The sequence below is a fragment of the Balaenoptera physalus genome (genome assembly GCF_965194825.1).
Source record: "Balaenoptera physalus genome assembly, chromosome: 1".
Lineage (NCBI taxonomy): Eukaryota > Metazoa > Chordata > Mammalia > Artiodactyla > Balaenopteridae > Balaenoptera > Balaenoptera physalus.
In genome coordinates this window covers 40,683,817-40,696,114 of record NC_138882.1, presented here as the reverse complement: position 1 = coordinate 40,696,114, position 12,298 = coordinate 40,683,817, and the positions used below count along the sequence as shown (strand labels likewise).

The 12,298-nt window shown below is 42.2% G+C and overlaps 1 protein-coding gene across 10 annotated transcripts in view; it reads right to left on the bottom strand.

Annotated features, from left to right (window-relative positions):
• Window positions 1-12,298, bottom strand: part of TRAF5 (TNF receptor associated factor 5) — a 44,595-nt gene that overhangs the window by 3,115 nt on the left and 29,182 nt on the right. For 9 of the 10 annotated variants that reach the window (XM_082471626.1, XM_082471627.1, XM_082471624.1 and 6 more), the window contains 7 exons: window positions 11,713-11,814; window positions 9,169-9,333; window positions 8,457-8,534; window positions 8,064-8,138; window positions 5,363-5,455; window positions 1,540-1,680; window positions 2-170 (listed from right to left, as the gene is read on the bottom strand). In XM_082471626.1, the coding sequence (XP_082327752.1) occupies window positions 2-170; window positions 1,540-1,680; window positions 5,363-5,455; window positions 8,064-8,138; window positions 8,457-8,534; window positions 9,169-9,333; window positions 11,713-11,814 (823 nt within the window). The remainder of the gene's footprint in view (window position 1; window positions 171-1,539; window positions 1,681-5,362; window positions 5,456-8,063; window positions 8,139-8,456; window positions 8,535-9,168; window positions 9,334-11,712; window positions 11,815-12,298) is intronic. The other variant, XM_082471625.1, reaches the window with a different exon arrangement.

The following is a 12,298-nucleotide window of genomic DNA, read 5'->3' as shown; positions in this document are numbered from 1 at the left end:
CCTAATCTTTGATCATGGGTTTCTAGCAGGGTGATTTTCTGTTTCACTGTATCAATCGCTTCCACCAAAGGCCTCAGATCAAATTTACTTTGTTGCTGGTTAGCCATTTGTAATAACTGACGCACCTGAACTTCTAGCCAAGCGGACTTGTCAATGTGACTGGCAAGAACCTTTCAGTACAAAGTGGATCATCATGTCAGAAAAATTTGAGTAATTCGTTAAGGTTATATTTTTCAACTCAAACATTTCACCATTAATTAATCAATTAATGAAATGAAAAATGCACAGTCCAGAAGAGAAAATTCAATGCGGATCTCAGAGAGATGAGTCACCTAATACCTTCCTCCCCCTCCACAGCGTCTCTGCTTCTGTTTCAAATCTTTGAACTATTCTTCATCTGAGTTTTACTCCTCCCTTGCTGTCTCTCCTCTTGGTTCTCTACCCTATCTTTATATTTCTGTTCTCTCCTTGCCTTATCACTTCCTTCTCTTAGATGCTATTCTTCTGATTCACTCCTACGCTGCTAGAAGGCAGAGAATGCGCTGGAAGAAGGCCCACCTGTTCTGGCCTGAGCACTACAGGTGGTACAGAAGTGCCTGAGCTAAAGCCTGAACATTTGGTTGCTCTCTTTAGATGGAAGGGACTAAATAAAACTATAACTATATTTCTCCTCCACTCTTACCCTCAGTGCCTTCACTCTTGACTGGTTTTTGTGTTAGAAAAAGGTCAGAATTGAAATAATAACATATGATGGATTTCCTTTTTTCTACACACACACATCCATATGGTATGCTGACAAATATGGAAATTATATGGCCTACATTTTCTGGGATAATCCAGATTTCAAAAAGATTGCCCATATCACATCTTGAAATATTTTCTACTGTAAATTTTATAATCACAATAATGTCATTATTCTTTAGGAATTTGTTTATGGTTATTTAACATTCATGATTTACAAAGTAATTTTTGCTATATTTTAGTGATGTTTAAAGCATTTTCTTCCCAAGGGAATTAATAGTTTCACTTTGTTGACTACAAAATGCAGGACTACAGATGCTCTCAAGGAATTTGCAATCAAGTGACTAATATCAACCCAACACTGATTACAACACTAATTGCCATAAATTATATAAAAGTACTGTACCAGTGTAAACATGTACTAACATTGCTAAATGTACTGGGTTATGTAAAAGAGGACCTTTATTCTTAGGAAACACATACTGAAGTATGTAGGGGTAAAGGGCCATAAGATAGACAACTTACTCTCTAAGGGTTCAGAAAGAATACCCACAGGGGGCGGGGGGGTGACAGGGACAGGGTGGGGGAGTTTGGGACAAGGAGGAGGAGGGGGGATGAATGAAGCAAATGGGACAAAATACTGACAATGAGTGAATCTGGGTGCAGACTATACAGGTGTTCTTTGCACTATCTTACTCTTGCACATTTGAAATTATTTCCATTTAAAAATTAAAAGAAAAACCCTCACAGCTAGTTGAAGGCTAAGTCTTGATTATGAATAGAAAGGCCATTTCTCACCTGTATATTTGAAAGGAAAGTTCCATTTTTGCCAAACAACTGCGCAAACTGCTTGAACTCCTTTTCGAATTTCTTTACGGTTTCTGCTAGCTGCTGGATTTTACTTTCTTTTTGTTCTAGGCTCTTATATAAGTCAGAAATCTAATAACAGGAATATGAATGAGGTCATTGAACTACATGCACACAAGTTAAAATTTAAATATAGTTCTAGGAAAATATTGAAGGTTAAGTATTTCTAGGAAAAATATACACACATATATTTATAGAAAATATTTACAGGTAGATTACTATATAATTCTAAGAAATGTTCGCAGGTGCTTCCAAAATAAAAAAGAAAAGAAAGATGCATAGATTTCTCATCAGCCTTTTCTATATGTAACCCACTTTGATGGCTCATCTAATGCTAGTGACACCACTTGACTAAATTTGCTGAACTGGTTCTCCTCTTTCATTCAGTATGCACTTATTAAACAACCGCAGAGTCCTGACCGCCATACCACATTAGATGCTGTATGCACAGTATCAATAGTAATAGCTGCAGTTTGCTGAGTCTGTCAAACCCTTATATTCATTAGCTCTTTTAATTCTCAAAGAACCCTATGAGTTGGGTATGACTATCAGTCTCACTTTACAGATAAGGAAACAGAGGCAGAGCGTTTAAGTAACCTGCCCAGCATACCGCTAGCAAGTGGTAGGCAAAACACACCACCTCTCAGAATTTATAATCAATTTGAGGGAAATAACCAAAAACCTTCGCGTGATCCTCGACAACTCTTCTCTTATCCCTACACCCACTTAATCAGCAACACCTGCCAACTTTAACTCCTGACACACAACAAAACAACTCTTACCTCCATTTCTCATTGCATCTCATCTTGTTTCAGCCTGCGTTATTTCTCACCTGGGCTGCTACAATAGCTTCCTAACAGATCATACACTGTCCCTAACAAACACATACCCGAAAAGAAGCTCTATGGGAGCTGGACTGGCATGAGTCCCACAGTCCACTGGAACCTCAACAACTGGGCTGCTGCCTGGCACCAGTAGGTGCTTGATAAATATTTGTTAAATAGATGAATGAATGAATGAATGCTCCCCCTGTCTTTAGCCTTGTTTTCCTCCAAATCATACTCCATACTGTGACCAGAAGAATAATAAGTGACAAATCTGGGCTGATCACCCCTCCTATTTAACCATCTCTAGTGGCCTTCTTTTACAGGCTATACAGGGCCCTACACAATCTGCCCCTGGCCACCTTTTCAGCCTTATGCCCATTCGCACACTATACACCTTCTATTTCAGGCCCTGCTCTCAGTCACTTCCTCCTTCACCTAGAAGCGACCATTTTTAAGCCTCACTCAAGGGCATATCCTCCCAGAAATACTTCCACACTAGTACGACCTACCTAGGCCACCTCTTAAGTTCCATGACATTCTGACCATACTCTAGAAGTATAACTTACCTTCATGACTCATTGCTTTTTTTTTGGTTAATTTGGTCATGTTTTTCTCCACTAAATTGCTGAAGCTACATATCACTTATTTCCTGATCCCCAAAGCCCAGCACAGCGCCTGGCACACAGAGGGCATTTGACACATGTTTTATAAATGAATGCACAAGTGGCTGCAATAACCATCTGATCTCTGGCCCCCAGACCTTCTACTTATACCCCAAGAGCTGACTCCCACGTGTGCACCAGACATCCTTGACCAAAAGCAAACTCAGTGTCTCCTCTTGCCCCGCCCCCCTCATGTCTAACCCGCTCCTGTGTGTAGTGCCCATGTCAGTTAATAACATTACCAAGTTCCCTGCCTTAACTACAGCATGTGACTCCAACCTGCCGAAGTCTCTCAATGCCCTCCCTCCATCCCCACTGACACAGCCTCGGTCAAGCCTTCACCTTCGGCATCACCACCACCCACTACCACCTCCAGTATCGCTTCCCCTAATACTGAACTGCTTATTGTGAGCCAGGCACTGTGCTAAGAGCACACATTATATAATTTGACCCTCACTACGACCCCATTTTACAAATGAGAAAATTGTGGAAGACAGAGGTTAAGTAGCTTGCCCGAACTCCTATGTGCAGAGCCAGGTCTCGAACCCAGGCCTTTCTGGCTCCAGGACCCTCACTCATCAATTGCCAGGCTCTATTGCCACACTGTCTAGTTTACTGCAGCATCTTTCTGCCTGGTCCCTCTGTCCTCATTCTCTTCTCTCCTTCTATCCATCTTCCATGCTACCACCAGCTGTCTTATTTTTAAAGCCAAACAATTAGCTGGCCAAGTATCTTCTTATTTAAAAACGTCTTTTAGATCCTTATTACTGGCAAACATTAGTTCAAACTTTGGCCCTTAAATCCTTTCTGAAATAGAGCAGAATATGAATAAATTAAAAAAATCACTGAATGTAAAGTATTTGAAACTTCTTAGCTTACATGGAAGGCCAGTGCAGTCTGGACCCAACACACCAGTCTTCAGCCTTTCCCTGTCTCACACCTGGATGTCTCTCTACCCCCAAACCCCATTTCCTTGGACCATCAGCCTCTCTCATGCCTCTCTGCCTTGGCATAAACTTTCCCCTTCTGGAATATCCTCTTTCCACAACATTTTAACTGACGGACCTTCTCTTCTTTCAAGATGATGTAGCTCGGATGTGTTACCTTGAAAAGCCTTCTGCAACTCCCACAGAGCAAACTGCTGCAGCCTCTGTACCCCAACACAGGGCACCCCCATTGCACGTCCCACAAGGCACAGCATCTTATCTGTTTACATTTTTGTGAGCTCTTCAAAGGTACGTGCTGTGTCTTCCTTGACTCAGTGTCCCTAGCAACTAGCATTGTACCTGACATACGGCACGTGTTTGTTGGATCAGTGGATAGACGAATGAGGCAACTCTGACAGAAAGAACTTGGGAATGGCTCCTAGGCAGCATGCCTTCCACCAGAGTTACAGTTTAATCAGTCTTTCTAATTTTCTCCACGATCTGACCCTGAAACTCACACACCTGCTTTAATATGGAATCAGACACCATAAAATAATCTGCAGCCGTAAAATTCAGCTCCCTCTCTGCAGCTGGATGGTTTTCTTCCCTACCTGGGCTTGAAAAGTCTGATCCTCTGAGATGCCCTAATAAAATAATGAACTTTTAGAATAATTACTCAATAGAATCAGCATTTATTGAGGTCCACTATGAATATTCCAGGGACTACGGCTGGCATCTGCACACATAATTTCACTTGATAATCACAACCGAGTGAAATAAATATGTACATATGCATTGATTGCAGTGAAATAAATATGCACATATGAGTAGGTTGCAAAGTTAATAAGTTAAGACTTATTAGAAAATATATAAAACCCACGGTGCCTAGAACAGATAGTCAAATGTTGTTTCAAGGTAATACTGATTTCATTTAAAAATGCCAAATATCTACTAGGTTCCTACTAGGTGCCAGGTAATAACCACAAGGTGTGTGGATAGGCTGCAGAGAGGCAGTGTGGTGTAACACGGGGAGCACTGGACTGAGAATCAGGGACATGGGTTTGAGATTGAATTCTGCCCCCTTAATATCACAAACACATCAAAATTTCTTTGAGCTTAGTTACTTCATCTGTTGGTTGAGGGGGCTGAACCCAAAGATCTCAAAGGCACTTTCCAGTTTAATGTGCTACAAGCCTGTGAGTCTGTCTGGCCACTTAGTAGAAAAACATCTACCTCCAGTTGACTTATACTGAAACAGAGGGGAATATAAAAATACCAACAAGTACAAATCCCAGCGATTCTGTTGCCTCCCTTTATACTTGAACCCTTGAATATTTACCTGTTCTTCTAATTGGAAGTTCTTTTCTAAAACCAGAAGCATGTGGTCCCGTAAGGCTGAATGTTCATGCTCCTGCAGGTTTCCTCGTTTATCCTTTAATATGAAGAGAAAAATAAGTCAGGTTGTTGAAAGGCTCCCAAAATGAGGGTGGTGGTGGGATATTCTGCTAAAGCAGAACTTTAACAACTTTGCTTACTTGTCTCAAAGTGGGTTGCAGGGAGAATGACCCGTCCCAGGTCCCTTTTCCAGCTTTAGGATTCTACAGTACCCATGAGACACTTACAGAGAGTCAGGCCACTATCAAAATTCTCAGCACTGATTTCCTTCCTTGCCCTGGGAGTATATGACTGAGGGTTAAGTGTAGTTATTACCACCTCTCAACTATTCCCATATAAAGCTTACCTCCTTGGTGGGTTATCTCCCAGATCAGTTTTAAGCCTCCATTAGTTCTCCCTCCTACCAAGCACACTTCTCTACCACCTTCTATCACTGTCCTGCTATCGGGCAGAAGGTATGCAACCTAATTGTAATTTCAGCCCATGCAAATTTGTTGCCTTCAAAGTCAAATTATATGTTTGCAAGAAGAAATGCAAACTTCTTCCCTTATCATTAAAATTCCATTGCACCCAACACAGCCATAAATAAATAAATAAAATTAAAAAAAAAAATTCCATTGCAGACTGCCTGCATTACTAGTAAAAGCAAACGGTATGGGTGGCCCATAGACTCTAAGCAAACATTCATCATCAATTTCCCTTGAGTTTAGGGTTGGCCCCTCCTCCAGAGAAAAACTCCCCCAGCCATCCCCAGCTCCAGTACTAAGGTAAGTCCTAGAATACAATCCAAATGGAAGTTTGGGCCTAACTGTAAAGAAGATTCCTTTTAGGGACTTCCCTGGTGGCGCAGTGGTTAAGAATCTGCCTGCCAATGCAGGGGACATGGGTTCGATCCCTGGTCCAGGAAGATCCCACATGCCGCGGAGCAACTAGGCCCATGAGCCACAACTACTGAAGCCCGCACGCCTAGAGCCTGTGCTCCGTAACAAGAGAAGCCACCGCAATGAGGAGCCTGCGCAATGCAACGAAGAGTAGCCCCCGCTCGCCGCAACTAGAGAAAGCCTGCGTGCAGAAACGAAGACCCAAAGCAGTCAATAAATAAATAAATAAATAAATATTTTAAATAAAATTTTTTTAAAAAGGAGATTCCTTTTAGAGCTAGAAAGCAATTCTGTATTTTGTGCACAAGGAAAGTAAACCCTATCCTTTCTGCAGCCAAGATAATCACTGGTTTGCTATGTGACACATTTATGGACTCTTAGCTGATTTTTTAAAAAAGCTTTCTCATAAGAGTTTTTTAAAATAAGAGAAATATATGCTTATCTCAAACAATATAGCAAGATGTAGAATAAAAATAAAAGCCCCCTTCTCTCTGTCTCCACACCCAATTCCCTAGTCTCACTACCAGAGTCAGTGAAGATATATACACAGTGAGATCATACTGTATGTAATTTTTAAAATATATACCTCATTCTTTTTATCAGATGCATAGTATTCCAAAATATGAAAAAATATATATATATATATAATTATATACTCAGTACTTCAGAGATGGACTTATAGGTTGTTTTTCATTTTTTGTGGGTTTTTGGATTTTTTTTTTTTTTTTTTGGCTAAATACAGTAGTCCCAATTTAGCCACCATTTCAATTTCTGTGGTTTCAGTTACCCATAGTCAACCATGGTCCAAAAATATTAAATAGAAAATTTCGGAAATAAACAATTAATACTTTAAATTGTGAACTGTTCTGAGTAGCGTAGTGAAATCTTGTGCCTTCCTGCTCCGTCCTGCCCCAGAGGTGAGTCATCCCATAGTCCAGGTATCCAGGCCATACATACTACCCACCCATTAGTCACTTAGCCATCTTGGTTATCAGATAAACTGTTGCAGTATCGCAGTGCTGTCGTCAAGTAACCCTTATTTACTCAATAACGGCCCCAAATGATGCTGGCAATTCAGACATGCTCTTACTGTGCCTAATTTGTAAATTGAACTTTATCATAGGTATGTATGTATAGGAAAGAAAAACATAGTATATATAGGGTTTGGTACTAACCATGGTTTCAGGCATCCGTGGAGGATCTTGGAATCTACCCCCATGGACAAGGGGGGAGTATTGTAAATATCTTTGTGTGCATGTGTGTTTGTATATGTGTGTAATCATTGCATACTTATGAAAGGATATCTGTGAAATAAATTTCTAGCAGTAGGATTGCAAGGTCAATGTGAGGGTCACATTTTATTTTCACAGATATAACCAAACCTCAAAAATGTTGGTATTAGGTATTATAAATTTTATGTATATATAAATTATTTGTTCTGTTTCTCTGGAGAACCCTGACTAATACACTTGCCAGTCTTTCTTTTTTTTCTATTCCGTTTATAGTTATTATAAAATATTGGCTATATTCCCTGTGCTGTATTATATATACTTGTAGCTTATTTATTTTATACATAGTAGTTTGTACCTGTTAATTCCCTACCACCATCTTGCCTCACCCTACTGGTAACCACTAGTTACAACTGCCAGTCTTAAAGTTTCTCAGAAGTGAATGTTCTTCTGCATCTTGAATGGAATCAAGAATAAAATGAACTCAGCAAATGAATTATACAGTAGAAGGTAGACAGAAACAATTATTCCATACCTTTACAGTACAGCCATAGTGCTTGAAAGGACAGTCTTGTTCAGCTTCAGGACACACAGCAAGGTGTTCATCCACCTACAAAACAGACAGCCTCATGCTAGAGAAATGCATCCCCGACTCTCCAGCTACCTGGTATAACTGCAGCAAGCAGGGAGCCAAGGGTGGCTTGGGAAGAAGGGAGGAAACACCATGCTGAAGCCTGGGGGAAGGAGAGCTAAGATGAAAACAGAGAAGAATTCTCAGGGAGAAGGTGAGGGAAGACAGAACCATGGTTATCATGAGGATAATTTAAGCCTTGGGCCCCTGCTTATGGGATTTTATCAAACACACACCACAATGATTACTGAAACTTTATCTTACATAAAATCTACTAAGAGAATTATTTACAGTTACCTCAGTTCTTGGAATAATCTGCAAACACTTGTTGGGACAAGATACTGGGTACTCAGGACACAAGTTCTCCTCATGATTCTGAAACAGAAAAAGTGTGCTGAAGTAAAACCAGCCTTGCTTCCAAAGGCTCCCTGTATGGCCTCAGAGTGTGTATACATATGTCCCTTTGGGTATCTATGCTATGTGGCTTACCCTCTGTAGGAAGGTATGGATTAGTTCCAAAAAGGGTTCTAGATGGCTGCTTTCTTGGTTTAAATGAATTCAGTTCAATTTTCCAATTCTTTTAAAGAAGGTCAGAGGACATGGGACTGACAGAGGACAGACTATGGGAGTCACCGGCTTGGCTCCTTTGGCACATGTAAAGGGTACCCCATGCTCTCGTCTTATGCCGGCATCCTGCCTCTCCAATTAGGTCAGAGCATCCTGAGGACAGACAGTGTGGTCACCTCCTTGGGACCCAGCGCCTAGCGTCACTCCTGGACCACTCACACTCAGCAGGTGCTCAAACAACGTTTTTGCCAATGATACATGAATAGAGTCCTACCAAGAAGGTTTTTAGCTTTTTATAGAACCCTCAGATAAAGTTATTCTTTAGACCTCTTTCTGCATAAAAATAAATCCAGAAAAGTGCTTCTGGTATCCCATCTGATTCACTGTGACCACTCAGGCAGAATTTAGTCCCATAAAGATGATTCTTTTTTTTTTTTTTTACCTGTAGATTGATGACTACCACATCCTTTTTGCAATAAAGGCATTTTTCCTCTCGAAACGGACAGTCTGCGCTCAAATGCTCTTTCAGATCTTTGCGAAGGACTGGCTCCCGACAATTCTCATTAGAGCACTGCACAGCTTGGAATAAGCAGTGCTGAAGGTGGTCCTGTGACAGATAACAACAAGACAGTGGGGACCCACTGAGCAGGGCAGTGGCAGGGGGAGCCTGCTGCAAGGCCTAGTGAGGGAGGGAGGGAGGACCCTGGGGCAGCAGGAGAAAGGACTGCGAGGGTTGGGGGCAGGGGGCACAGCCTCTGTCACAGGCTCTCTGCGGAGGCCACCCGCTGCCTCTGCTGAGCACAGGGCATGGAGAAGGCTGCTTGCACGGAGGCTGTGACAGCCAGCCTTGTTTGGAGGACAGGGGAAGATGCGTGACGAAGAAAGCATGCCGGGTTTATCTTTGATTACCTATTAACCTGCTCATATTCTCAGGTTCGCTCTTGAATATTTTCCTTAGGCTTGCCAATTAATTTACCAGCTCCTCAAGGACATTTCTTTTGTGCATCCTCCATCCCCACCTCCAGCACCAAGTACTAATCTCTGCACAGCAGATGGTAAAAGCCGGAACAGAGGGCAAAGAAGGAAGAAGAGAAGGCTACCTCCTAAGTAAGTGAAGGAAGGGGAAGGACTAAAGGAAAGAAAGGGAGGGAGAGGAAACTGTTCCAGAAGCCATAAAGAAAAGGATAGAGGAATACAGGGTCACAGGCCCAGGAGAAGCTGGGATGGGTCAGCCTTGTCAAGTCAGGAAATGTTCTTGACCAGAATATTAGAGAATGATGACTCGACAGTGTCCTTCATGTTACAGATTTTTAAAAGCAGGCATGTCTTAACAAAACCTGTGGATAACACTGCAAGTTACTGTGGTGCTGACAAGGTATCAAAATCCTAAAGAGTTTGTTCCCCACCACAAGATCCTTTAAAACGGGGTTGGCAAGCTACGGCCCTTGGGCCAAATCTGGCCTGCTACCTGTTTCTGTAAATGAAGTTTTACGGAGAACAGCCAAACCTATGTCTCACATATTGGCTATGACTGCTTTCCCTCTGAGATGGGAGAGTCAGGTAGCTGCGACAGACACTGTACGGCCAGCAAAGCTTAAAGTATTTACTATCTGGCTCCTGACAGAAACAGTTTGCTGACCCCTTAAGAGAGCACACAGTTTTTCTATAGGAGGTAAATAAATATTATAGCTATTCTCCTTTGCCTCTAGTAATGAGAGACAGTGACAACTGACATCTACATCTTCTCCAAAATCCATGGATGCTACCCCTGAGCTCTCACCAAAACCGTCAACATTCATCAAGACTCTGCTACCTGTGAGATCCTACACCTTACTCGCAAGGTGAAGGAGAACAGGGAATGAGAGGAAATACAAAAGAAGCAGGTGAAAATAAACCAGCCACTCTTCTGCAGAAGCTGAGGATCAGGTCACTAGAGCTGATCAATGAGCCTCATTTCCTGTACAGGCTTAGTGACAACAAAGTTGGTAAAGAGGCCCTGCTTGCTCTAGGACCTGACTATCAAAACAAGTGGCGAGGGACTGTCTTAGGAAAACACAAAAACCTTCTGTGAACTTCCAAAGAAATTCTTGGGTTAACAAGGAAATCATTTACACATTTATGAGCTCAGTGCCTAGGGGTTTAGAGGCATGATGGGGAAAAGATTGAATCACCTGAAATACATTCCAAAACGTGTGGCTGGGAAGGGAAACTTGTAGCATCCTCCTAGCAATTCCCTGGAAGCTAGAGATGCCTTCCTCGTATTCATTCATAGTGTGATTGAACCTGACATGGGCTTGCTGTGGCAGAGCCACGTTTCCTGCTTCCTATTTAACAACCTTCCACCGCTGGATGCAAGAGCAAGGTAGGACAGCTTCAGCTGAAAGGAACTCGACGACCCTTCACCTCCCCTACACCTCGTTTGTTTGCATCTCATACCAATGCTTCACCTTTACACTACATTCTAGCTCTGTTCTGGTCTGTGTCATCTGCCTTAGCTCACAACCTCTAAGACAGCAGGGCCCACAGCAGCTAGGAAACACCCACCCCAGCACCTGCAAATGCTTCCAGGCAGGGACCCTTACAATTGTGTCTTTCTGCAGTCATGCCCTGGCTCCCATCCTAGGAATCCCAAATCCTTCACAGTTTTCCAAAAATGACGTGTCCTTGCTTGACCATTTCTTTTGCCCAGCATGTCTCACATCTTCTCTTTTGGATCAATAGCCCTAACCCACAAGTTAAGGTCTAGCACACATGGTATGTCCTCCATGTGTTCCATACAAAATGAATCTCTTCACGTGAGATTAATTTCACACCTTAGCCCTCGGTGTGCTGCACTGTAGCCAAGTGTACCGCTAGACAAGAATTCTCTGAGGGCAACCCAATAATCTCCATACCATGCTTAGCCCAGTAACTGTCACATAAAAATGTTCAGTACATGTCACTGGAAAAATAGCAAAGGCAAATATTGTTCACCAGTAATACCAACCTGGTATCTTCCCAGAATAATCTTGGCATTACATCCAGGAGCATTTTTGCAAAATACATATAAATTGAGGACTTCTCTTTTGCAGCAATTGTCTTTAAACACCTAAAAGATAAACATAGTAGGTCTCACACACTCCAAAGCTTTAGAGCAACGTGAAGGAAGCTATTATTAATTTGGTCTTCAAGTACATCTCAAACGTTGGGTGGAAACTTCCAGTCAGTGGTTGGAATGGAAATACCAGATTCACCACCATAAAAGAAAAGGCTGTCTCAGATACATCTGACAGGCCACCAAACACACAAGCCAGGTAATTTAATGCTTAGTGCAGTAGGCTGAAGCTAGGAGAATCTCGTGGTGAACTTGACCCCCCATGCTCAAAGGTCAAGAGGTGGGGCTGTGGATGAGGGTGATGCTTTCAGCTTCCTGTCCCAGGGTGAACGTTTGCATTAGTCATCAGGTGGTGTCACTGAAGCTGTGCTGACTTACTTTTCAGCACAAGCCAGGGGTTGGCAAACTTTCTCCGTAAAGGGTCAGAGAGTAAATATTTTCAGCTTTGCCAACCACGTTGCAATGTTCTCTGTTGCAA